The sequence below is a fragment of the Taudactylus pleione genome, unplaced genomic scaffold, assembly GCF_031769625.1.
Source record: "Taudactylus pleione unplaced genomic scaffold, aTauple2 ptg000211l, whole genome shotgun sequence".
Classification (NCBI taxonomy): Eukaryota; Metazoa; Chordata; class Amphibia; order Anura; family Myobatrachidae; genus Taudactylus; species Taudactylus pleione.
In genome coordinates this window covers 5,590,001-5,615,106 of record NW_028284613.1, presented here as the reverse complement: position 1 = coordinate 5,615,106, position 25,106 = coordinate 5,590,001, and the positions used below count along the sequence as shown (strand labels likewise).

Genomic DNA, 25,106 nt, shown 5'->3' with positions numbered 1-25,106 from the left:
CTTTCAGGCCGGGTCACGTGGGTGTGACATCACAGGTCCATCTGCGCTGTATATTCTAGTCCTAACCCTATGTAAAGCTTTATAATGCTGGGTACACCCTTGTCAATATATTACTCATTTGATCGCCACAAGATATATCATGAGTTGTTCATTTGATCGCCGAAAGATATATCACGAGTGCATCGGCGGCGATATGTCTGTGAATGATTTTCACAGCCATATCAGATAAGCCCTGAAGCACAGCGGAATGCCTGGGAGACCCGAACACTTGCTGAGAGACTGCTGACACTGATATCACAACTCGGCAGGCAAATATAAATGTCTGCTCAGATGTGATGTCATCCCAGACACATTGAGCGGGCGATTGGTGAGTATAGCTTACCAATTGGGCGTTGGATCTGACTACTGATCGATCGGTTGTCCTAGTGCAGTGTTGGCTAACCTTGACACTCCAGCTGTTATGGAACTACATAACCCAGCATGCACTGCTACAGTTTTGCTATTATGGCATGCTAAAACTGTGGCAGGGCATGCTGGGATATATAGTTCCACAACAGCTGGAGTGTCAAGGTTAGCCAACACTGTCCTAGTGTGTACCCAGTAGGAAGTGAAGTTGCCCATAGCATCCCATCAGCTTCTACATATTTTATAGAATGTACTCAACATGTTTGCTAGAAGCTGATAGCTTGCTATGGGTAACTTCTCTCCACTTCTCCATTTCTCTGCTCATAGTGAGGGCTTGATACTACTCCCCCCTAAATGAGGCAGGAAGAGATCAGGATAAAATCAAGGACCATGTGAAAAGTGCCCCCATATAGAATCTGAAAGTGTAGACATAAAGCTTTCCCAAGTTTCAAAAATTGGTGGAGAGGTCATTCGCATTCGAGAGATTCTGCACCTACAAATATCACGGAGCTGTGGAAAGCTATCCATATGGCATGGGTCAACATCTCTCCAGAGGTCTTCTGTCCTCTTGTGGAATTGATGCCACGTTGAGTTGCTGCACTTCGTTGGGCTAGACAGGGTCCTACACGAAACTAGACATCTATCCCATGATACCATGATGTCATTGAGTTGCACGGAAGTGGCAGGGCCGGCAGTAGCTAAATAGAGTGTTCTGAGGATGCTCCGATCTGCTGCACTGACTGCAGGGTTCTTGTCTGGAGCATCTAAAGGACGCTCTGGCGGTGCAGCAGTGATACTGGCTGCTGCTACACAGACAGGGGCCCCCACTGGTTACGCACCGGGCTGAGGGGGCTCACTGAGCCCCCTCGCCAGCACGCAGAGTCACAAAAAAACTTTTTTTTAACCTAAGGGTGTGGCCATGCCTCTAGCGATTAGGCCACGTCCCCTTTTACCCGGGCTCGGTGCGGCTCTTGGCGGGTCTATACACAGAAGGTGCTCCCCACAGAGTCCTGAACTCTGTGGGGCAGCCCGGTCACACACCCCAATTTACTGCCCTGTACAGCAGCGCAGAATAGAATGTAGATTACTTAGTGCATTATATAATGTAGGCAGGGGCAGTTTAAGAGAAGAGGGGGCCCATATGCAGCCTCTGTGTGGGCTCTCTCCTGTCTGACAGCTCAGTAAACTCTGGCTTGGTGCCGGAGTCTACTGTGCATGCACAGGTCTTCGGGAAAATGACGCCTGCCCCTTATTCCCAGAAACATCTCTAGTGCGCATATGTAAATCACCGGGAAAATGACCGCTGTGGCATTTTCCCTGTGATTTTTGCTGCTTTGCAACTCCGGGCTGCTGGTAGGCGCAGGACTCGGGTGACTGCTGGGAGGTAAGTATAATTATATATGGGTACGGAGTGGGCCCTGCACCCATTATATATACGCCATTGAATGTCGATTAGTTAGGGCAGTATTCAATGTAGACTAGATAATGCGGTATATAACGTAGGTTAATGGAGATATACACATGTATATAAATATATTATACTTGCCTACTCTCCCGGGAGTCACGAGAGGCTCCCGATTTTTCGGGCAACCCCTCGCACCCCCGAAAGAGTAGGCAAATCTCCCGGATCCCGCCCACTTCCTAGTGAAGTGGGCAGGATGGGGAGATTTTCAGAGACATTTGTGGATCCGTATGGAGGGGGCATGGCTAAATGTTGCGAATCGTGTCATTTAGCCCGCCCCCTCCTCGTGGACCCGCGAATCGCGGGGGGTTTCCTGTAAAGGGGCAGGGCCTAATGCTGGCTATTGTCTGGCCCCGATCCCCGAAGATGAAAGAAGCAGGATCTTTCCGGCTGCTCCCCTGCAAAGTCGGTAAGTATAATATATATATATATATATATATATATATATACTGTATATACACATATATATATATATATATATATATATATATACTGTAGTAAGGATTGAAAAAGCGGCCCCTCAGGATTAGATGCAATAAATCAATGTGTTTATTGTGCAAATAGCAATGTCTCGGATCAGTATAGTTATTTTTCAAGCTCAGCTAATTGCACTGATTGGATACATTGCTGTTTGCACAATAAACACATTGGTTTATTGCATCTAATCCTGAGGGGCCACTTTTTCAATTCTTACTTACAATACAGAACTCTGGACCTCGACTTTAAAGATTTATTTTTTTGTCAGTGACTGGTATTTTTTCTGGATACTCATGAATGCACTCAGCCAGCTGCAGAATCTGTGTGATTCAAGAGTGTCCCGGTTTAAAAGGGATGGCAGAGCTTATTTCCCCTTCGCGCTAGTGACCTGGAAGTGACATGAGTGAGGGCAGAAGTGCGGCATGCCCAATAAGGCCACCTAAAGAAGAAACTGCTGCGCTCACCACGCTTCGGGCTCGGTGGCTTGCTACGCTCGCCACAAGTTTATATTCCCCCTCTATACTCACATGGATGGTAGGGAATGACATTGGACAGTAGCTAATGATGTCAGGGTCCTCTCTGCGAAGGGAATTTAGACATTACCTTAAAGGGATAGTAAGGTAAGCCTATATATAGAGTGCCACACACAGAAATAGACAATCACAAATCCAGCATATTGAATGGGTGCAGGACCATTTGTAATCCATATTTTAGTAAAGAGGTATAGAGAGAACAGCACACCAAGCTTTCTGTTAAATTCAGAATAAAAAGTATATTGCAAGAAACAGTCCCACATGGTTATGAAAAAGGTGTACCTATCACAGCAGTATGGAATAGCAGAGATAAGGCCTAAATGAAAGCTTTGTGCGCTGGCCTTTTATATGCCACTATGCTGAAGCATGGATTATAAATTGGAAAATATATACATGATGTGTTATTGGAAATCGTGCACATGCTCATCTCCCCTCATTACCAGCAACAGTAGAGCAGACTAGACTACTAGTCTAGGGGGGTGGGCACAAGCCAGGTAAAATGGGAGGGGCTTGGTGGCACGAGGGTGACAGCATGTCACGTCTCCTAGCCAATAAGCGGCCTTTCCTGCGGTGTGACGTCAGCCAGCAGCGAACTGTCTCAGCGTTGGCCCTCCCCCGGCTCCCCAGCGTCTCTCATTCTCCCTCCCAGTTCCCGAACTCTGTGCCGGGACCAATCAGATCGGCAGCTCGGCGAGGGAAAGGCACCGGATGAGGCCCGCACGGTCGGGCATTATGAAAGACCTCGCCGCCAGCCCTTCCGGTAGGTAAGAGGGGCGTTTGCTGATCAGGATGAGACCGGGTAGTAGAGGGGAGTCCGGGGACCTGCGGTGGGAACGATCCGGCTGCCGGTAGCTTCCTCCGGCTGCTCTACCCGAGATGCCCCGGGAGAGGAAGTGAGGCCATCTTTGGTCTCTTTTCTCATGACAATAAACAACCCGAAAGTGGGATATCCGAGGCTAAAAGCAGCAGCCGCCAGGCCGGGGCCTTCTCAGAGCCGGGCAGTGTAGTAATCCCTATTATCCCGGCACGGGTATCATCTGTGTGCTGCTTTCATGTTTCCCACAGGTTTGTCATCCCCCAACCCTCCGGCGCAGGAGGTGAAGACAGAGGGAACCAGCAGCAGCAAGAAGAGAAAGCTGCACAGCAGCAGCGCTGAGAAGGACGACTTCGACCCCATCTCACCACCGAAACACTCCAGCAGCAGCTCCAGCAACCACATCCAGAAGAAGCTGAGGTTTGAGGACACCCTGGACTTTCTGGGACTCGATGTGAAGATGGCTGAGGAGTCCCCCTCCTCTTCCTCTGCCCCCCAACCGTTGAGGAGTAAGAACCTGCTCATCTCTCCGGTGGCTGCTGGCCACCATGCCAATGGCCTCACCAAGGCCTCCCCTGTGTCCAGCTTTGCCAACAGCAAGCCGGGCTCCGCAAAGAAGCTAGTCATTAAGAACTTTAAAGGTAAAAGCGAATGGCTCATTCGGGCGCATGCTTTTACTTTGTACTTGAGAATTGGAAGGTGTCATGGTATATGATATAGCTTTGGGATTAATTCTTGTAAATGACATTTGAAGAGCTCAGAATTACCATTAGACAGTATTGTCATTAGTTGTTTATGTACTATGTAAGGCGCTGCGGAACACTTGTGGCGCCATATAAATAAACAATAATAATAATAATTAGTCAGAACAAGGTTTTCGGCAGTTCATCTTTTGGTGATCAGTGGAACGTTTCTAAATGGAGGATAATTCAAGTAACACTAGTTCTAAAATTGTTCTACTACACATGTCTTCTGAAACTGTTTCCTGGTCATCTGATTTTGGTTTCTATTTGTAATCACAGTGCTAAGAAATGAGGCAATGTCTGAGTTATACTCCTTAAAATGTACTAAAGGGTATATGTCCAGGTCTATTCATTAGATGTCAGTCCTATAGAAAGTGAAGTTCTGTTAGACCTGTTGCAGTAGAAGATGGTGTGTACTGTTTGTACCTTTCCTTTGGATGTCACCCCGCTGTTTACTCAGCATCAGTATGAGTTCCTAATTAGATGCTGGTATTAGTACAAACTGCTTTGTGTATTGCTGATACTAGAGGTCATTAATGCTTAGGCCAGTGGTTCACAAACTTTTTTGAATCGTGGTGCCCTAGAGTATCAGCATTGTTTTCATGGTTCCCCTAAGCCAAAAGTTTGTTATTGAGAAATTCAGAAAGAAAAATGTAAAGTGAAGTAAATTGTGCTTACCTGTCATCCTAAAGGTGTTTACACACTGGGCGATTAAAGTGGACGACGTAACGATATCGTTATCGTTCAGTCGTCCACTTTGTTGACCATTTTTAACATAAAAAAGATGAACGATAACGATGCGCGTTCCCGCGGGTTGTTTGTCATTATCGTTCATCAAGTAAACATGCAGGCCTACCTGACGATGTTGTCAGGTTGCTGCATGTTGGGGAATGGGGGAGAGAGCCCGGCGCTGAATGATATTGTTAATGATATCGTTCAGCGGGTGTGCTCAATATCATGAACGACATTGAGCACACCCTTCCGGGGACACACTAGACGATATCGCTCAGGGAGCATATCGTCTAGTGTGTACGCTCCATTAGGATCAGTTAGGTGTTGGACAGATTTGCGCTTCTACTTGTCCACATATTTACATGACATTTACCATAAATAATTTGATTTGGACCACCAACCTGAGGCACCCCAGGGTGCTGAGGTGCACAGTTTGGGAACCACTGGCTTAGGCAGAAAAAACCCCCCAAAAAACATTATTTGAAAGTGAGCAAGATAACCGCTTACATCTTTTAAGAATAATATAAGAAACTTGGGTGAGCCCTGAGGCCTCCAACCAGTGTCACGTGTTGTTTCTAGGGAGTTGTAGCTTAACACACTTTTACCGCCTCCAAATGCTTCTGCTATTTACCATACTCTTCACATACCACCTCATGATAAAAACAGACACCCCTGAAAATCAAATCAACCAATAACATTATCAACAGCCTAAAATGTTAAACCGTATAGAAGAAAGCAAAGAGGTACACCTGAATGTACAGGCCACATACAGAGGAGAAAAAATGTGGTTGTCCCACAAAGTACAATAGCAAAGATGATTAGATAAAAGGATCTATACGATAAGCAATTGTGGTCTGTCCCACCTGTGACGCGCTCACTGGCGGTTCAGGTACGACCCTGAAGTGACTCAGCATATGCCAGGTCCATACTAGTTTATTCTAGTTGAGTTTCATATTAAGCCGTGCTCCCCCACCCCCCTCTATAATTTTTTTTTGTGTAAATGCTAGCTAAATCATTCAATATATAATTTGCATTTATGGTGAGTGCAACTCAAATAATGGGTGCCAGTGTTTTACAAGCCGTAACTGAATCTCAAGTGAAATTTATCCATCTAATGATTGTCTATTATTCCAGGAGATGCAGGCAGTAATCCAGATATTCTTCTAGGAATGTGTAGTTTTAATGAGGACCTCCTAATTCAAAAGCTTATAACTTTAAAAAGTAAACTTTTCTTTACTATCTAGACATTACTACTAAACTTTTGGCAGATGACCTTAAGAGCAACGTCTCGCTAGCTATTTGAACGGTAACTGCTTTCCAGCTATAAAAAGCGGAAGCGCTCATTGCTTCTGTGGCAAGTGTGACCCCTTTTACACTGGCCAAATAACTTGGTTTAATGCCGTGTCAACTGGGGTAGCAGTGTAGACAGGTCCACGAAAAATAACACTGGTCCACTAACCCAGTAATCCAACCCGGATAGCGAGCAGTATTGGACACTGGAAGGATCCAGGTCACGGGGCAGTGTAAACGGGTGACCTTGGTCACCTGACCCGGCTCCCGTTTACAGCGTATGAACAGCTTGGAGTTGATATAATCTCCAAGCACCGGCAGAAAAATGAACACTGCACCTCTGTGCAGTGTGAATAACCCGGATCGGAGCTGCAATGTGAACAAGATCTGTCCCGGGTTGGAACAGTGTTCCAAATTCTGGGTCAGACTAGGAATTTTAGTGTAAATGGACAACGCTCTCCTCCAGTCATACTGAAACACTTGCACTCAAACATTCCATGCATTCAAACTAATATACATGTTTCTTTATAGGTGAAATGTAACCGCTTCGCAAATGGAGGAACTCTACAATGTTACATAATTTTACTAGTAGTCTGCAAGCTGTCTTTTAAATTGTGTCTATGTATGTCCACAGATAAACCCAAGTTGCCTGAAAATTACACTGATGAAACCTGGCACAAACTGAAAGGTGCAGTTGAAGCCATCGAAAACAGCACTTCAATAAAATATAACTTGGAGGAATTATACCAGGTGAGTGACTTAACATGAATATGGATTTTTTTTTTTTCTGTTTTTTTTTTAAATTTTTAAAGCAATTTTTGAAGAATTTTGTGATCTGAGTAACTTAAATGCATTGTTGTGGCACATATCCATTGATTTATATGCTTGTTATGATTATAAGGACATCCTCAACTCAGATATAAAATTAGTTTATAGATAATTTGCAGGCGATATGCATTGGTTCCCTCTGGGCCCTGATTGTTGTTCAACGCCACCTAAATCTAAACGTGTAGCTTTGTGCTGGATAAGCAGATGTACCTATAAATATATGGATTCTGTTATCCACAATCGCATCTATGCACATGAAAGTAATGACAAACAGCAGCAGACCCTTTATGGAGATTGATCTGATTTTTCTAGATAAGTGATTACATAGATTTTGTATTTGTTTGGAAATGTGCCAAATACAAATAATGGCGAATGAGAAATGATTGTCAGTGAGGCACAGGTACAAATGCGCCCAGGTTCATTGGGGCTGATCGCGCCACAAACGTGCGCATGCTTTGCGCCGCGATATGCTATGGCGCATCACCTATTGCGGGAGTCCGTCTCCATTTCAAATTCTTTGGAGACGCGAAGTCACGTTTCTGATCGCAGGAGTGCATCTTACGCCACGCATAGTGCGATTTGCTGCATTACAGGCAAGGATGTAGCTGGGCATATCTGTATTTAGAAAGCGTGTGCACATGTACATCATGGGTGTCTATTTCCCGGGGATTAAGTCTTGAGGCAGTAAGGGTCTTTCCATAATGTTATGTTTTGCTATCTTCCAGCCATTGTTTGTTGCTTTAGCAATGTGTTAAGGATTATAGTTATCATTTAAGAATGTCCACCTTGTGTCTAAATTAAAGGTTTTTGGCACTGGATGCTATTGAACATAACATTGATGCAAGGGCTAATGGCAGCAAATCAGCACCAAAAGTGAACTGTTCCATTTGTGTTAGAATTGGTCACATGTGCACCACCGTGTGCCCCCAGTGGTAGGAGAATAGTCAAAGCTACCATCAAGCTTCATTTTCACCTGGAACCACTTTAATGTGGTTTTTGTAACAACCTTTTTGCTGCTTGCCTCCTGACTGAGGGGCAAATCCTTCTCAGCAATGTGCGTGAATGCATACATTACTGAGAATTACAGTAGAGCAATATTGCAGATATTCCTATGCATCTCGATGAAATACTAAGGAAAATCTGTGATGATGGCCATTAATTACCTGTGATCTTGTCATTAACTGAGTTGCCACCTTTAGTGTTAGCTCTTATGTACGTGATTTGTTTTTGAGTCCATCTTGCCAATTGGTGTTGAAACTTGGGGACATGTATTTGGGCTACTTGGACTTTGAACCTGTAACTAACAGCCAAGTCCAGATTGACAGTGGTTCAGTGGTGACTTCTGAGTCCTTACTGTTATGTTCATGGGACAGATTTTGTTTTATTTTCTGGTTTGTATGGGTACTGACCGGTGTTTTGTCTGCATTTTAGGCTGTTGAAAACCTTTGCTCTTACAAGATCTCTGCCAACCTGTACAAACAGTTAAGACAGATTTGTGAAGACCACATCAAAGCACAAATTCACCAATTCAGAGAATATCCTTTTCATACTTAACCTGTTTAAAATATGTGAACCTTTTTACACAGCTGATCTTTGTCAGAGGTACAGATGTGTCCTTATACATTTTTGCTGCAGTTGCGCTAAAAAGCCCCGCTCGCCGCCAGGTCCCGTGAGACTCTGCTAGCGTCGGGTGTTTTTTTGTTTTTGTTTTTTTTCATCTTTGTGACTGCATTTGGCAAAAAAAAGATGCCCGATGCTAGCATAGAAGCACGAGACTCACGCCAGGCAAGTCTCCCTGCATGGTGTATTGAGGCTAGATGTATGAGGACACATCTATTCTGACGTATTTTAAGAGGAAAGTGGCATCACCTAGTTCTAATTAAATGGCAGGCTTGTTCTGTTTCCACCCCAAAAATTGGTGTAAACAAGTTTTGTTTTCCGTCACCTCTCTGCAGCAGCTGTAAACATAACCAAAAAAAGTTATCTAGATTGGTTGAATTACTTCTGTATAGGACATATAGTACTTGCAAGCATCTTCCAGAGTAGGCTGAAGGGAAGCCAACCATTTGATGGCTAGGGCACTTCCCAGCTTCGCATACTATACATTATTTAATGTTACTAATTTTCCCATTTGGTTTTAGTAATTTCTTTCCTTAATACAGTAATTACAGATTCGCTGGATAGTGTTCTTTTTCTAAAGAAAATAGACAAATGCTGGCAGGATCATTGCAGACAAATGGTAAGCATTTAACCTTTACTTCATTTGACATGTGGCAGCAGTAGGAACACATTCTACCTCTAAAGGTGCGAATACACGTCAGATATTACAGGACGATAAGAACGATATCGATCATATTGTTCATATCGTACTGTTTTTGGGCCCTTCCAACCCCCAAACGATGGTCGATGCGCAGGCACGGTGCAGGCACTTATGGTCGATATTGACCATCGCCCGTGCATACAGGCCAACCTGGTCGATATCGACCAGGTTAGCCTGGTTACTTAAGGGACCTGTGATTGTCAATCGCGGGTCATTATAGTTGTTTGGGGGTTGGTGCATGTGCTGGATGTTCGATATGGAACATGCAGGAAGATCAGACAATGATGTCTGATCGCTCCGTGTGTACGGAGCTTAATTTATGGGAAAATGTTTTACCCACAAGGGATGTAAATCACAGATGAAATGTCTCCATTTTAGTGTTGTGCCCTGTTAAAGACAAAACAAAACTTATTTTAATGATGCCTATTACATAGGGAAGATCTACATTGTCTAGAGATAGACGGTCAAAAGATCGGCACCAGATGGTCGACATGGACTTAGGTTGACAGGGCCAGGGTTTTTCGTGATTGTTAGGGTTAGGCACCTGGTGGAGGGTTGGGGTTGGGCTGCAGGAGGGGACGGTTGGGCACCAGGGGGAGGGTTAGGGTGAGGATTAGAGTTAAAATAACAAAAAAAAAATCCCTGTCAACCTATTGCCTGTTTACCATTTGGTGTCTATTGTTTTACGTTGTCTAAATAGTGTAGATCAAATAGTGTAGATCAATCTACACTCCAATAATTTGTGTAATTTAAGCTCAATATATGGAAAGTGGTGTGCAGTATGGATTGGACACCAGGCCTTTGCAACGATAGAAAAAATATTGATGGAATAAATCGAATGTCATTTGGTATACATATTCATCAATCTGATGTAATAAACATACATGGCTGATCAATGTGCATCTTTCTTTTTTAAAGATCATGATTAGAAGCATATTCTTATTCTTGGATCGAACCTACGTTCTTCAGAATTCCATGCTTCCATCAATTTGGTAAGATCATCCTATTTACTGCACAACCAAATCTATTATAAAATAATAATGTAAGGTGCCTGGGGGAAAAAAATGGAGTCAAAAGACCACAAGCTTTTCTAGAAAACAAAAATCTGACAACATACGCAGTTGTAAAATGTAATGTTGCGCCCCCTCCCCACAACCTTTAAAGTAACCGGTAAAAACGTAACTTTTCAAATAGGCTTTCTTTGACGACTCCTTATTCATTCTTCTCTCAGGATTACACAGGCCACACTACATATCTTATTTATTGTTTTATATGTCCTCTAGATTGTAAGATGTGATTACAGATTCATGTATTAGTATGTGCTCTTTGTTCAGCTCACAAATATTCTGGGCTGCATAAAAGGTGGCACTTCATAAATACTGTATGATTAAAGTATTCTAGTTGTAAAATCCATGCAGTTTTATTCTCTAGCAGTGAAATATGTTTTCCCTTTACACTGCAAACCATAGCCTAATTACCTCCTAAACCATGTCTGCTTAGCTCCTGTGCTCATTCGCACCATGAATATCATGTTTAGATTTCTCTTTACCTTGTGAATTACAATTTTTTTTTGATCAAAGTATTAATAATTCTCACAGAGGAGCATTCTCTGAGCATGCCTCAGAGGTAGCTCTGAGAATCCCTCACCTACACTGTAGTATCTATGAATTGGTAGCCACCTCTTCTGAATATATATTACAAGGGTGGTTCAATAAATACGGTAAACAGATCTCTCATTGCGTAAGTTTCGACTCTTACATATATGTATAATCAGTAGTATGGCCTTGGTGCAGATTATATTGCCTGAAGCCAGGACATGACTGTTTGCTGAACTTCGAATTGCCTTCCACCCAGGTGCTTCTTCAATGGTCCAAAGAGATGGAAATCACTCTGTGCCTGGTCACGGTTGTAGGGAGGATGGTCCAGTACCTCACAAGGGTAGCTCCATAACAACTCATGCGTGGTTTACCTGCTCGGGTGGGAAATTTAATTAGAATGAAATGGAGAACATTACACATAAGAGGTCTTGTTACGGGTCATTCCACACAAAATCAACACAGGGTTTCAACCTGATCTGTTTCAGATTGTAATGAAATTTGGTATATTGATTCCTTGAGTGTGAAGATAAATTCAAAATCTTAGGCTGATAAGTACACTTGGTTTGAAGTTATATGCCTTTTTAAAGCTGCCATTTTTTTTATGAAAAAATTGGTATTAACAGTTTTGTTTTTTTAAAATTGATTTTGCAGCTCATCTGAGATAGAGTTGGGCAAGGTCTCATTTTAAGATGCACAAAAAAAGTAGGCGGTGCCTATTGACACGTCAGGGAGCATAAAATATCCTTTAATAAAATTTCATATCCAAGTATAAATATACATCGAAAAGCTTATAATAAACTCCCGGGAGTGTAAAAACACATAAACTGTGTTCTATTCAGTACACGTTGTTTATCAGATCAATCGTGTGTATATATACAAACAAACAAATTAAATAAACAGTTCTCTAATGATCCTCAGCTGGTAGGTATGCACATAACTCCAATGTATCTCCAAAAAGCGTGTCTTAAACCAAGCCAGAAGGGCTCAATTAGACAACAATGTATCTAGTCACTGAAGATATTCAACAATTGTAGCAATGATAAGATGAAAGATGAAATAAACGGCCCAGTATAAGTAGATGGCTTGCAATGTTCCACAGTGCACTTTAATGCACACTTTCAATGTGTGGCTGTATAGTATCATAGAGTGATAGTCATTAGCTGCTCCACTGTACTCACTCTCCTCCCGTAAGTCCCTCCAGTGGCTTTTGAGTTCTGATGGCTCCAGCAACAATGAACTGACTACCGGCACACAGCGACTCCGTCCCTCTCCGTGAGAGCTCCGTCCGCAGCCCTCTTCGCTTCTCACTCCCAGGAAGCTGCGCGGATCACATAGGGCGTCTGCTGCTGTAGATGCACAAGCCAGGGGGGTTTGAGCCTAAATCCCAGGAGATGAGTGTTAGTGATAGCTGGGCTCAGCTTTCAGCTGATGGTCCGTATCCTCCCGTGTCCTCAATGCATTTCTCCGCACACCGGCGGCTTTTTCAAGAGGTGGAAGTGTAAGTCTGTGGGCCAAGTCCAGGCTAAATAGAACAATTAGCTTATTAGATTGACTCCGGGTGTTTCCCATTAAGGGAGCTCTTTGGCCCACATGGATCATATGAAAATAATCCACAGATGGAAGGTCTCATTTTAAACCTCTTTTTATGGGCTCTCATAATATATATAACACAGCAGTATGTTTCAATGAAAATAAAAAATTTAAAAGCAAAATTTTGATTTTCTCAAAGCCATATTTTTTAATTTTTTAAACTCTCAAGAATTGTTCATGCTGTGAATAAATCCCCAAAGTTTTATTTTGGGTTCATTATGGGATTAACTGCTACATGAGGTTCTCACTTTGGACTGTTTGTTAAAATAATGAAAATGAGCACTATCTACACCTGTTCTGTACTTTTATTTCCTTAAACAATCCCTTTGATGTATATTATGTACAATTACACAGTATGTTAAAACTAACATCTTTAAAACTTTTATTATTTTGTCTTTCACAGTGTGGCCGGGTCTGCCACCCCCCACGTGTGTAATGGCGGCCGCGGCACTGAAGGGGTCAACCCTGTGCCGCAGCGCCATATTTGAACTATACAAACGCTAGACACCCATTTAATAAATGTATTAGCGGTGCCGAGTGTTAAAAGCATTGTAAATAAAAACACATTTTTAATGTGCCCCGGACCCTCTCAGACGGCCGCAGCAGTGCTGACTGTATGAAGAACGTTATCCCCCTGTGCCTGGGGGAGAGGGCGTTATACAAAGAGCCCCTGCAGCCAGGATGTGATCCCGGGCTGCAGGGCGGAGTGCCGACCGTTGGGGACCGAGAGCATAGCGGCCCTCCGGGACGGCAAGAAGCCACTGCAGACGAGACGAGTGTCCCGGACTGCAGGGCTATGAGTGGCCGGCTGCTCAGTGCAGTGTGAAGGGCTAGGCGCCACGCAGCCCGCACCAGCTCCGCTTGCTGCGGGCACTCAAGAGCTTTAAACCCCCTGTGTGCTGCACCGAGGAGGACCAGTATAAGGAGCCGCCAAGTGCTCCATGCTGAGGACCGGGAACCTAGCTCCGACATTACAGTGCGGCACTGCAAGGCAGAGTGGCCGCATGCTGCGGGGACAGGGAGAGTTGAAACCCCAGCGCTAAGAGGGGAAAAGCAGCTGAGCGCTGCTGAGTAAAGGTAAAGCTGTTGCAGTCAGGGCATGGTCCCAGGCTGCAGAGCTGAGAGCCCTATCCTGGGGACGGGGAGCTCGGCTCCCAGTGTCCCAGCACTGCAGGGCTGCGTTAGTAAAGTCTAGCACTGGGCACACAGTGTAAACACACATAGGAACATACAAAGTTTTAAATAAACTGCTTAAATGTATATATTCAATGTAAAAAGGGTTGAATGTATAGTTTAAAAGTAAATTGCACTTTTGTTTCACTGGAAGATTCAGGGCTCTGTGTGGGCTGCTGAATCCCCCCAGCCCCCTTCCAGGGAAACGGGCTGCCCTCCCATGCAACCTCATGCTTGAAAGTGGTATGAGGAGGTGCAGGGTAAGCTGGCCAAAGCAGCCAGTTAATTGTTTCAGGGAGCTCCCAAAGAGATTTCCCTCCGTGGCCAGGAAACCCTGCCTGGGGACCTTGTTTGCTGACCTCTGGAGCTCAGATTCAGGCAGAGGTGGCAGGCTTGGTCCTTTAGCAGATTCCTGGAAGTACATTTTGGAGGGAAACTTCCCCCAATCCTAGATGAGCAGACCCCTGGGTGGCGACTAACACCAGGTGGGCTCGGTCACAGGGTAGTGACCACTCCCCACTGTCCATAGGGGACGATGTTAATCGTGCCTGTGGACAGCACATCCACTTAAGTTGATTGGTTGAAAACCACAGGGCGGACTTGAACATCAATGATTGAACTGCTGTAACATCTTTGTATGCTGACCCCCCCTTAAAGCTGAGGGAAGAGTCTTTTATATAGACTATTGGGCAATAAACATCTTTGCCTTTACGACCGCATCTGAGTTCTGCTACAACAGAATTGCGCCAAACACTGTTCCATTCGGGGCGTGGCCTGGATGAGCTGGTAGTAGGCAGCTGATAGCGCAGCTCCTAGGCCCTGAATATCCGCTACAGCATCCTGACCCCTCTACCCGGTCCCTGGCACTTACCTTCTCCTTTGGTACCTACCACTGCCTGCTGCAGGAGTCCTTGGGTCAGTCTGGGTGCGCTGGCTGCTGTGCTGTGGGAGTTGAAGATCTCTCCCTGCAGCGTCTCCTCGTCGCGGGCGCCATCTTGGATCCGGTCCCTGGTCTCTGAGGCTGTTCCTGGCTCCGGCGCCTGTCTCCTCTTTACACCGGAGGGTGGCCTGGAGTGCTGGGGAGGTGGGGATCCCTTCCCCATAGAAATTGCTGCATTGTGCCTGCCGTCGCGGACCCGCGATTCTCAATCGCGGCCGCCATTTTGGATCCGGATCAAGCTGCTTTGGGGCTCCTGCCTTCAGTGCTGGGTGCAGCGCTCTGCTGGTTAGTGTCCTGGACAGATAGGAGAGGTGGCTCATCTTCTTCCTGAATCTCTGGGGTCACTTGGGACATTATAAACCCTCCTCCTGTACCTCGCTGCTGATCATTATCCTGTATTGATTCTGGTTGCCTGCTGTTCCCTGCAACTGTCCTTGGGGTCCAGTGATTATGGGGAAAAATTCCCAACAGTCTGCTGCTGCGCGGCTGGAGAGGTTCTCCCGTTCTGGAACCAGCGGGGCTACGGGATCTAGCTCTTCAGGGACCCCGTCTCATTCTCAGCCCTCCTCTCCGCCTGCTCTTGAAGATTCTCCCTCGGAGCCTGAAATCACTATGCAAAATTTAATGCAGGCAATTACATCTTCAGAGAAAACGCTGTCTGGCAAGATTTCTGAAGTACATGTGGAGCTTTCCCTTATCCGTCATGATATGCAGACGATGCGAGAGCGTGTTGGTGAGGCAGAGACCCGCATTTCTACGTTAGAGGATATTACTGCTCCAGTTGCGGGACGGCTTACAACCTTGGAGTCCCAGATGGTGGCCTGTCGTACCAAAATCTCTGATATAGAGGGCCGACTTCGTAGAAATAACATCCGTTTTGTGGGTCTGCCCGAGAAGTCGGAGGGGTCTCAACCAAAGGCGTTCCTGGAAAAATGGTTGGTAGACACCTTTGGCAGAGATGATTTTACTGCCCACTTTGCAGTAGAAAGAGCGCACCGTATCCCTGGCAGGGCTCTGCCTCCTGGTGCTCCCCCCCGCACATTCATTGCCAAGATCTTGCATTTCAAGGACAGAGATTTGATTCTTCGTATGGCTCGTCTACGTGGTCCTTTGGAATATAATGGAAATCGGGTAGCAGTGTTCCCGGACTTTTCTATGGAGGTCCAGAAGTCTAGGTCCCAATTTATACAGATTAAACGTCGCTTACGTGATCTGGGCTTCTCCTACGCCATGTTGTTTCCTGCCCGTCTGCGTGTGGTGGCCGATGGTCGATCTCATTTCTTTGATTCACCACGTGAAGCTTCGTCGTGGTTGGATCTTAGGGGCCGTGCTGAAGACGCTCCTCCGGACTGACCTGGACTTATTATTATATCGTGAGCTGTGTTTGCTTTTTTAGATAATCTGATAATCTAATGATTACTAGCTTTGGCAAGCTCTTTAACTGGTATTAGTGTTGTGGTACCCGTTTATATAGTTATTTTAGGTGCAGGGTGCCGGGGAGGGCAATTCTTTACTGGGCCTGGCTGTTACTCCACCTTACGGCTGAGGTAAGAATTGCTCCCTCCCTTCTATTTTACTCCTTGTTTTAATTAAATAAAATAAGGGGTTTATCGGGTATTTTGGTTTGGGGTTAGTAGTTGGTCGGTTAGGGATCTAGGTATATCTGGTTGGGGTGGATATACAGGGTGGGATGTGGGGTTTTCCTCAGGGTTATTGTATGGGAATTTATTTTTTGCCTTTTACTTTATGCCATTGTAATGTCATTTTCTAAAATAATATGCTGGTATTTACTTTATTCTCAGTCTTTACTGTTTTTTTTATTATGCAGTGTTGCCATGTCTCGCTGGTCGCCTCATGCTGTGATGTCTCAGTTGATTGTATCTCCTCTTCACTCTGATCTGAGGCTAACTCCATGATGTCTACTAGTTTAGGTTCCCCTTTCCAAATTCTCTCTTGGAATGTTCGGGGCCTCAATGATAGAGTTAAGCGCTCCTTAGTATTGACGCAGGTTAAAAAGGCTCAGGCTGATATTATTTATTTGATGGAAACACACTTGGTGGGTGGGAAAGTCTTGGCACTGCGTAAACCCTGGATAGGCTGGGCTTATCACTCCACACACTCCTCTCATTACAGAGGTGTGTCAGTCCTTGTTCGCAGATCTCTAAATTTTGTCCTGGATGATGTTAGAGTGGACCCCTTGGGTAGATATGTCTTTATATGGGCTTCTATTCACTCCTCCCCATTCCATATTCTCGCAGTTTATGTTCCCCCCTCCTTGAAAAAGTCTGCCGAATTTATTTCTTTATCTCCGGATACCCCGGTTATTTGTGTCGGGGATTTTAATAATGTGTTAAATCCTGCCCTAGATAGGTGGCGTGAAAGTTCGAATGTGTCTGGCCCCTCCCCTCATTCTTTTGCCAATTTGGTGGACGAGCTTGGGCTGGTGGATATTTGGCGGGTTCGGCATCCTCGCTTGGCTCGGTACTCTTGCTTTTCAGCCTCTCATCATTCCTTTTCTAGGATTGACCTTGCTCTGATATCCGGGAGGCTGGTCCCGCAGGTTGTGGAGGTGAAGTACCGATCCCGGGGTGTGTCGGATCATGCCCCTTTAGCATTGACTATTGATGTTACTGCCCCACGAGGCCATTCTTTTTGGAAATTTAATCCTTTCTGGCTTAAATTAATGGGTGCGGGCTCTGAATTGGAAATCCAATGGATTAATTTTTTTGCTGAGAATACTGGCTCTGTTTCTTACGACGTTTTGTGGGATGCCTTTAAGGCTGTCTTGAGAGGCTCTTTAATTGGTAGGGTGATAAGCATTAAAACTTTTCATTAAAAAAAAAGAGACTGAGCTGGAAAATAGTTGTGTTTTGTTGGAACAGAGTTATCTGTCTTCGGGTTCCATTACTGCTAGATCCTTATATATGGAGGCTGCTAAACTTTTATCTGATTTCCTCTTAGATAAGTCCAGAAGGCGTCTGCTATTTGCTAGGCATAGTCAATATTCAGACTCTGATAAATCAGGGGCTTTTCTGGCGTATCTTTCTAGAGAGGTCCGACCCACCACAGTTGTAGCTCAAATTCGGGATTCTCTAGGTAATCTACACTCCTCTACACCAGCTATTACGAAGGTATTTTATGAATATTTTGCTAGTCTTTATTGCTCTCAGGCCCACTATACTTTAGATTAATTATTTGGGACATATATCCCTCCCATCTATTTCCCAGGATAGCAGAGCATTTCTTGACTCCCCATTCACTGTAGAGGAGGTTGAGATAGCTGTTTCCTCATTTCCGGGAGGTAAGACCCCAGGAGTAGATGGGATTCCCATTGAAATTTATAAGAAACATGCCCTTTTCCTTTTTCCCAGACTTCTTAACCTTTTTAATGAGCTGTGTGACCTGGGTGCTCTTCCATGCTCTATGTCAGAGGCCATTATTGTTATGATTCCTAAAACTGGCAAAGACCCCTTTGATCCTGGCTCCTATCGCCCGATCTCCCTCCTCTCTACGGATATTAAAATATTGGCTAAAATGCTTGCACTTAGGCTTAGTAAGGTAATTGATGAGGTGGTGCATCCCGACCAAACTGGCTTTATGCCCGGGAAGTCTACCTCACAGAACCTTAGGAGATTATATTCGATTTTACAGTTGGCGGATTCTGTGGATGACGGGGCTGTGGTGGTGTCCTTGGATGCCGCCAGAGCCTTTGACTCTGTAGAGTGGCACTATCTTTGGGAAATCCTGTTTCGTTTTGGGATGGGACCTAGATTTATAGCCTGTGTTAAATTACTGTATTCCTCCCCTTTAGGACGGATTTGTATTAATGGATATGTTTCTCCTTCTTTTCGTCTCTCTATGGGTACTAGACAGGGGTGTCCTCTTTCCCCAACTCTATTTGACCTGGCCATTGAGCCTTTGGCGTGTCTTATCAGAAACCATCCTAGAATACGGGGAATTCAAATACAGCAAAGGATCGATAAGGTGGCTCTTTATGCAGATGACATGCTGCTATTTTTGTCTGATGCATCAGAGTCTTTAATCGCACTTCTCTCTGTTGTAGATGCTTTTGGACGATTTTCTGGGCTGTGCATTAATTGGGACAAATCTTGCATTCTTCCTGTTCATGGTCCTTCTACTCCTGTTAGTGCTGTGAGTACTCCTTTGGAGTGGACCTCCAGGTTTAAATATTTGGGAATTTGGGTAACGTCATCCATGTCGGACTTTGTCCCACTTAATGTTCAGCCACAAATTGACTTCTTGAAATCCAAGTTGCATTTCTTGACTCCCCATTCACTGTAGAGGAGGTTGAGATAGCTGTTTCCTCATTTCCGGGAGGTAAGACCCCAGGAGTAGATGGGATAAACTTCCCTTGACTGTCACGGGTCGGGTGAATTTGGTAAAAATGGTTGTTCTCCCTAAATTTTTGTAAGTTTTTCAGCAGGCCCCTGTTTATATTTCTCCTCATATATTTAGATTGATAGATAGTTATATCTCCTCCCTAGTTTGGGCAGAGAAACGTCCTCGAATTAAACTTAAAACTCTATGTAGATCCAGAGAGTTAGGTGGCCTGGCATTACCGAATTTCCGCCTTGATTATTTGGCTTCACAATTGGCTCATTTACAGGGGTGGGTGGTGGGGGGGGGGGAGCCGGGATCTATCTACTTTCTTGGTACATACTGTTTCTAGAAAGTGTTCCCCTTTGCAATTATTACTCGATGACAGGTGCCCTACGGGGGGAGTTCCATTGGTCACACAGGCTCATAGTTTGTGGAGACAGGCCCGTACATTAGTGGGGGCAGAGGGTACTGATCCTGATTTGTCTTTATGGCATTCGTCGACTCTTAGAGAGCTGGCCCTATTAGATTGTAGCTCTTTGTGGTCTAGGAGGGGGGTTCTTTCCATCGGACAGTTGTATAGTGATGGGGTTTTAAAAACTTTTGATAATATTAGGACTGAATTTGGGGTCCCGAATACTATGTGTTTCCGCTACTTACAGCTCCGACATGCTTTAGCCGGTCCGTTTTCTTCTGGCCCGCCGCAACTTACACCTGATCCTGTTAAAGTTATGCTGCAAGCGACCAGTGGTAGAAGGTTAATTTCTCGACTTTATTCCTACCTCCTTACTACTAAGTCTGATGATACCCTAGCGCCACTTAGACTCAAGTGGGTGGATGATTTGGGTCCTTTTAGATGACGATGAGTGGTCTCTAATGTTGAATAGTCATGTGACTGCCACATCTGCAGTGCGATTTCAACAGATACAATTTTTCTTATTACACAGGGTGTATCTTACTCCCCTATTATTGAATAGATTTGGATCTAGAGCGTCTGATAGGTGTCCTAAATGCTCTATTCCTCAGTGCTCATTTTGGCATCTCCTCTGGGAGTGTTCTGTTGTCCAGGGGTTTTGGTCCCAGGTCAATGACTGTGTCACCAACACAGTACGTGGTATCCCCATGTTGTCCCCTAAAATGTGTATTTTTGGATTGGGTCTTGTGGACAGGGTTAACCGTTCAACGGGCCAGTATGTGATTAATGCGATGACTTTGGCAAAGGTCTGTATTGCCCGTTCTTGGATGGCAGCTAGAAGCCCCACTTTTGCTGAATGGTGTGGGTTGATGAATGAAGTGGTGGGGCACGAACGTTTTATATACACTAAGCGTAACTGTATTCTGAAATATGAGCGTATTTGGGGCCCATGGATTTCATCTTCCCATTATGTCAATGGAGGTGGGGAGATCTCAGATGCTGATAGATTAGTGACCAGCGAGACGGCACAATAATGTCTTGATATTTTGAATTACCGGTATTTGAAATGACCTTTCTGTATCTTTGAATAGCTGAGATTTCTTCTTCTGTGATAATATTTTGCTGTATATTATTTATGTATTGATGTCAGTGGTGAATTGATATTAATGTATTAATGACATTATTTGTAAATGGCTGTTTATTAAGTGTGTGGTTTTCCTTTTTTTTTTTTTTTTTTTTTTTAAGGGGTTTTATAGGGGTGGGGTTTTTTTATTTTATTTTTTGTGTTAGAATTGATGTGTTGTTAAAAAATACAAAAGTTTTATAAATAAACTCAATTTGAAAAAAAAACACTGTTCCATTCTCCGGTTGTTCTGGATTGAGCCAGTCCTCTCCAAAGCTCAAGCCTTCTGCCAGCTACCGTGCAGAGCCTGGTCTATTGCGAGGGATCAGTGGGTATCAGCCGACACCAATCAGAAGGTGTGGCCGCAGCTAGTCGACTCGTACACAGCAGTAAGTGGTTCCAAACTCCGATTAAAGGAGTTTGGTGGTGGCTGCAACTTTACTGGGCGGAGTCAGTAACAGAAGTTACTGACGGTAAGAGGGAATCCCTAATACCCCAAGATCCACTGGGGATCGTAACCCAATCTGCGATCGGCCGGTGTGTGAGGTCTTCCGGTCACACACCTATTTTTTCAGAAGGCTTACTACAGATCATTACCATTTGGTGCTGCTGCTCTGGATGGATGGTGCTACTTGATGGGTTGGAACTGGATGAAGGTTTCATTTGTTTTTAGTATTCCCATTTAAGAAAGAGAGTACATTAGACCTGTTGGAGTTAACCTTACACAGAACATCTACCATAGGAATCCATACAACGTCTCGCTTCCCTTGGTGTGAAAAATATGGTGATGGCCCAGCTGGATGGAGGAATGTCACTTACGCTTCATAGATGTTGTCCTCTTTCTCCAGAATAAATGCAAGCTACCATTTGTTGTCATAGGCAGCAGTTACATACCCTCTATTAGACTATAGCGACAGCGTTGGTCGCTTAATCAAAGTGCAGGGTGTAGTGCAGCTTCTCAGTCATCACTGCTGTTTTGACTGTCCCGGCAGTGGCTGCAGGTAGGTCCAGCAAATACTGGGGTAATGCACTGCTGGGAAATAATTCCCATGAGACTATGATGAGAGGTAAGATGAGCATGTGCTGAGCTCTGATTGCAGGAGCCCATCACATGCTCCTCTGATCTGTGGAGATCAGCAGCATCCCCATGGGCTTTGCCTTCTCTTGTTTGCCTGGCCAGGTGACTGAGTTGTCTTTTCTTCACTAATTAAAGCCCACCCAAACCTCACCTGTCCCTGGACCACTTGTAGTGGTCCAGGGAAGTGTTAAAGGCGATCCTATTCAACATAATTGAAGTGTCTTTCCACATGAAGTATCTTTCCACTTAAGTTTGCACGACTGCACAAAAGTGGGAGTAGGCACTGTCTGTATAATCTCGTCCCCTAACACACTTGAAGTGGAATGTGCATTCCTCCTAATGAAGTGATCTGGAAAAAATGTTTTTTTTTTTTTGTTTTTTTTTCCTTTCTATTACTCTCAGATGTGTAGTTCCTCAATACATACAATTTTCATGAATCATTCACAAATTAAAGCTCTTATAGTAAGTGATCCCATCATGATCCCAAAATAAAACTTTAAAAATTGTTCATACTGTTAATATATACCCAGAGTTTTTTGTTTTAAAAATGTTAAAATGGCTTTTTGAGAATCCAAACTCTTGATTTCATTTTTTTTAATATAAATTTGTTTAATTCATTCTTTTTTGAAACATACTGCTGTTATATCACATGAAAGCCCATAAATATAGGTTTAAAATGAGACCTTGTCCAACTCTCTAGCTCGATTAGGTGAGCTGCAAAAGCAACTTAAAAAAACGGTTACTGGAATTATTTAACACAAAATTTTGCTTTTATTAAAGGTATATAACTTCAATACCAGTGTACTTATCAGACTGAGATTTGGAGGTTTTCTTTACACTCATGGCAGGATTTACTGTATAAAATTTCAATGAAATTAGAGAATTTAAGGTAGAATTTTTTTATTTATTTATTTTTTTTCTGAAATTTTGTTGATTTGATGCGGAATGACCCTTACCTTACTTATTGAACCACCCTCATATTAAAGATTTAGGAACTTTGGCAGATTAAACTGCCCAAATGCTAAAATATGGTTTGTTAGATGTGCTGCCATTTTGTAAATTGAGCAAATTAGATTTTTCTATAACTATGTATAGCTGTGCATGTTTAGGATGTGATTCCCTTTGCAATCAGCCCAAATTACCAGATAGTTCCGTGTTTGGCCACTAGTCTTTCTTGTAAATATTAACAATTGCTTATTTCTTATATATAGGGACATGGGTCTAGAGCTATTTAGAAACCACATAATCAGCGATCAGAAAGTTCAGAACAAGACCATTGACGGCATTCTTCTGTTAATTGAGAGGGAAAGGAATGGGGAAGCCATTGACAGAAGTTTGTTACGGAGTCTTTTAAGTATGCTTTCTGACCTGCAAGTAAGTAATACATTGCTTACAGCAGAAGTTCTTAACCTGTGACTCGCGTCTATAAACAAATGGGTACCCATGCTAGTTAGGATGTGCCCCCTATAGTGCTCCTTGTACAGGATATTGTCAAATAACATTCTATAGATGCGAACTGTCCTATTTTTATTGAAAGTGCACCCAACACAGTTCCAAAGCCAACTTCAAGACTTTATCTGTGTTGTGGACTAACAGTTAAGAACTTCTGGTTTAGAGGAGTAAGTGCCTAGACTACATTAGATGACCTAAGTGACTTTAATCACATTTATTTAATGCTTTCAAATGTCTTTATTTTCTGTAGATTTATCAAGATTCATTTGAGCATAGATTCTTGGAAGAAACAAACCGCTTGTATGCAGCAGAAGGCCAGAGGCTCATGCAGGAAAGAGAGGTATTATTTTTTGATACAGTATTCTCTCTAGTAAAGTTCACCTACCCTTAGTGATTTTTCTAAAAAATAAATATATATATATATATATATTAGACTGCAGTGCCAAAAGTCATGGGATAGATGCCTAGTATCGTTTAGGACTCCCTCTAGCCCAGTGAAGTGCAGCAACTTGATGTGACATCGATTCCACAAGTGGGTGGAAGACCTCTGGAGAGATGTTGACCCATGCCATCTGGATAGCTTCCCACAGCTCCCTGATATTTGTAGGCGCACGATCTTGGGAGCGAAGGGACTTCTCCGCCACGTCCCATAAATGCTGGATTGGGTTCATGTCGGGCGAACGTGGTGGCCACACCCTTCATCTGACCTCTCCAGAATGCTCATAGAACCAATTCTGTACAACTTGGGACTGAAGACGGCGTTTTTTTTTTTTCCTGCTGGAATATTCCATTGTTGTGGGGGTACATGAAGTCCATGTAGGGCTGCAAATGGTCTTCATGCAATGCACTATAGAGGACCTAACCCATGCCACGTGAACACTCCCTACACCATTATGGAACCACCACCAGCCTGCACATTGCCTTGTTGACAACTTGGGTCTATGGTCTTATGGGGTCTGCATCACACCCGAACCCTACCATCTGCCCGAAATGGCTGGAATCGTGACTTATTGGACCACACCACATGTTGCTAGTCCTCCTTGGTCCAATTAGCATTGTTATGAGCCCAGGTGAGGCTCGGTGTCTGGTGTCAATGTTAACAGGGGAGCCCTGGTGGGTCTTTCTGCTCCCAAATCTCATGGAAGCTAAACAACGCTGCACTGACCTGCTGGATATGCATCTGCTACCTCCTGTATTGAATGTGGATATTATTTGAGCCAGTGTTGCTTGTCTGTTACCACTGATAATTCTGTCCAGAAGCCGCTGGTCACGATCTTTAAGCACGGTGGTTGGCCACAGCGCTGTCCATGGTGGGTGGTAATGCCTTCCATGAGGTATTCTCGTTACAAACGTGACACCGTAGATCGAAGAATGTTGAATATGTGCACAACTTCGGAAATGGATTGTACCATCCGTCAGACACCCACTATCATGCCCCGTTCGAACTCCGATAATTTACGTCGCCTTGCCATGAGCAGCCTAGAGTTCAAACTAACGAGATGTCAGACTACAACTGATGCAGGTCTGGACATTTTCCAAGATGTCGCAGGATGGTGACGCCACCTACCTTTACATATTGCTATTCCATGACTTTTGGCACTTCAGAGATATATAGATCAGGGGTATCCAACCTCTGTCCTCGAGAGCTACCAATAGTTCACGTTTTCCAGGTCACCCACCAGGTGCACAGGTGTAGTCATTATTACTCACTGACACATTTGAAAAGATCCACAGGTGGAGCTAATTATTTTACTTAAGACTCTGTGAGGAGACCTGGAACCATGCACTGTTGGTA

General features: G+C 44.1%; 1 protein-coding gene across 1 annotated transcript in view; it reads left to right on the top strand.

Moving 5' to 3' along the window:
- The first annotated feature begins 3,471 nt into the window (after nucleotides 1–3,471).
- Nucleotides 3,472–25,106, top strand: part of CUL4B (cullin 4B) — a 74,426-nt gene continuing 52,791 nt past the window's right edge. Inside the window, exons 1-8 of the mRNA XM_088478205.1 lie at nucleotides 3,472–3,637; nucleotides 3,943–4,332; nucleotides 7,091–7,206; nucleotides 8,716–8,820; nucleotides 9,455–9,523; nucleotides 10,523–10,596; nucleotides 23,071–23,233; nucleotides 23,562–23,651. Of these exons, the coding sequence (XP_088334331.1) occupies nucleotides 3,586–3,637; nucleotides 3,943–4,332; nucleotides 7,091–7,206; nucleotides 8,716–8,820; nucleotides 9,455–9,523; nucleotides 10,523–10,596; nucleotides 23,071–23,233; nucleotides 23,562–23,651 (1,059 nt within the window). The 5' untranslated portion in view covers nucleotides 3,472–3,585. The remainder of the gene's footprint in view (nucleotides 3,638–3,942; nucleotides 4,333–7,090; nucleotides 7,207–8,715; nucleotides 8,821–9,454; nucleotides 9,524–10,522; nucleotides 10,597–23,070; nucleotides 23,234–23,561; nucleotides 23,652–25,106) is intronic.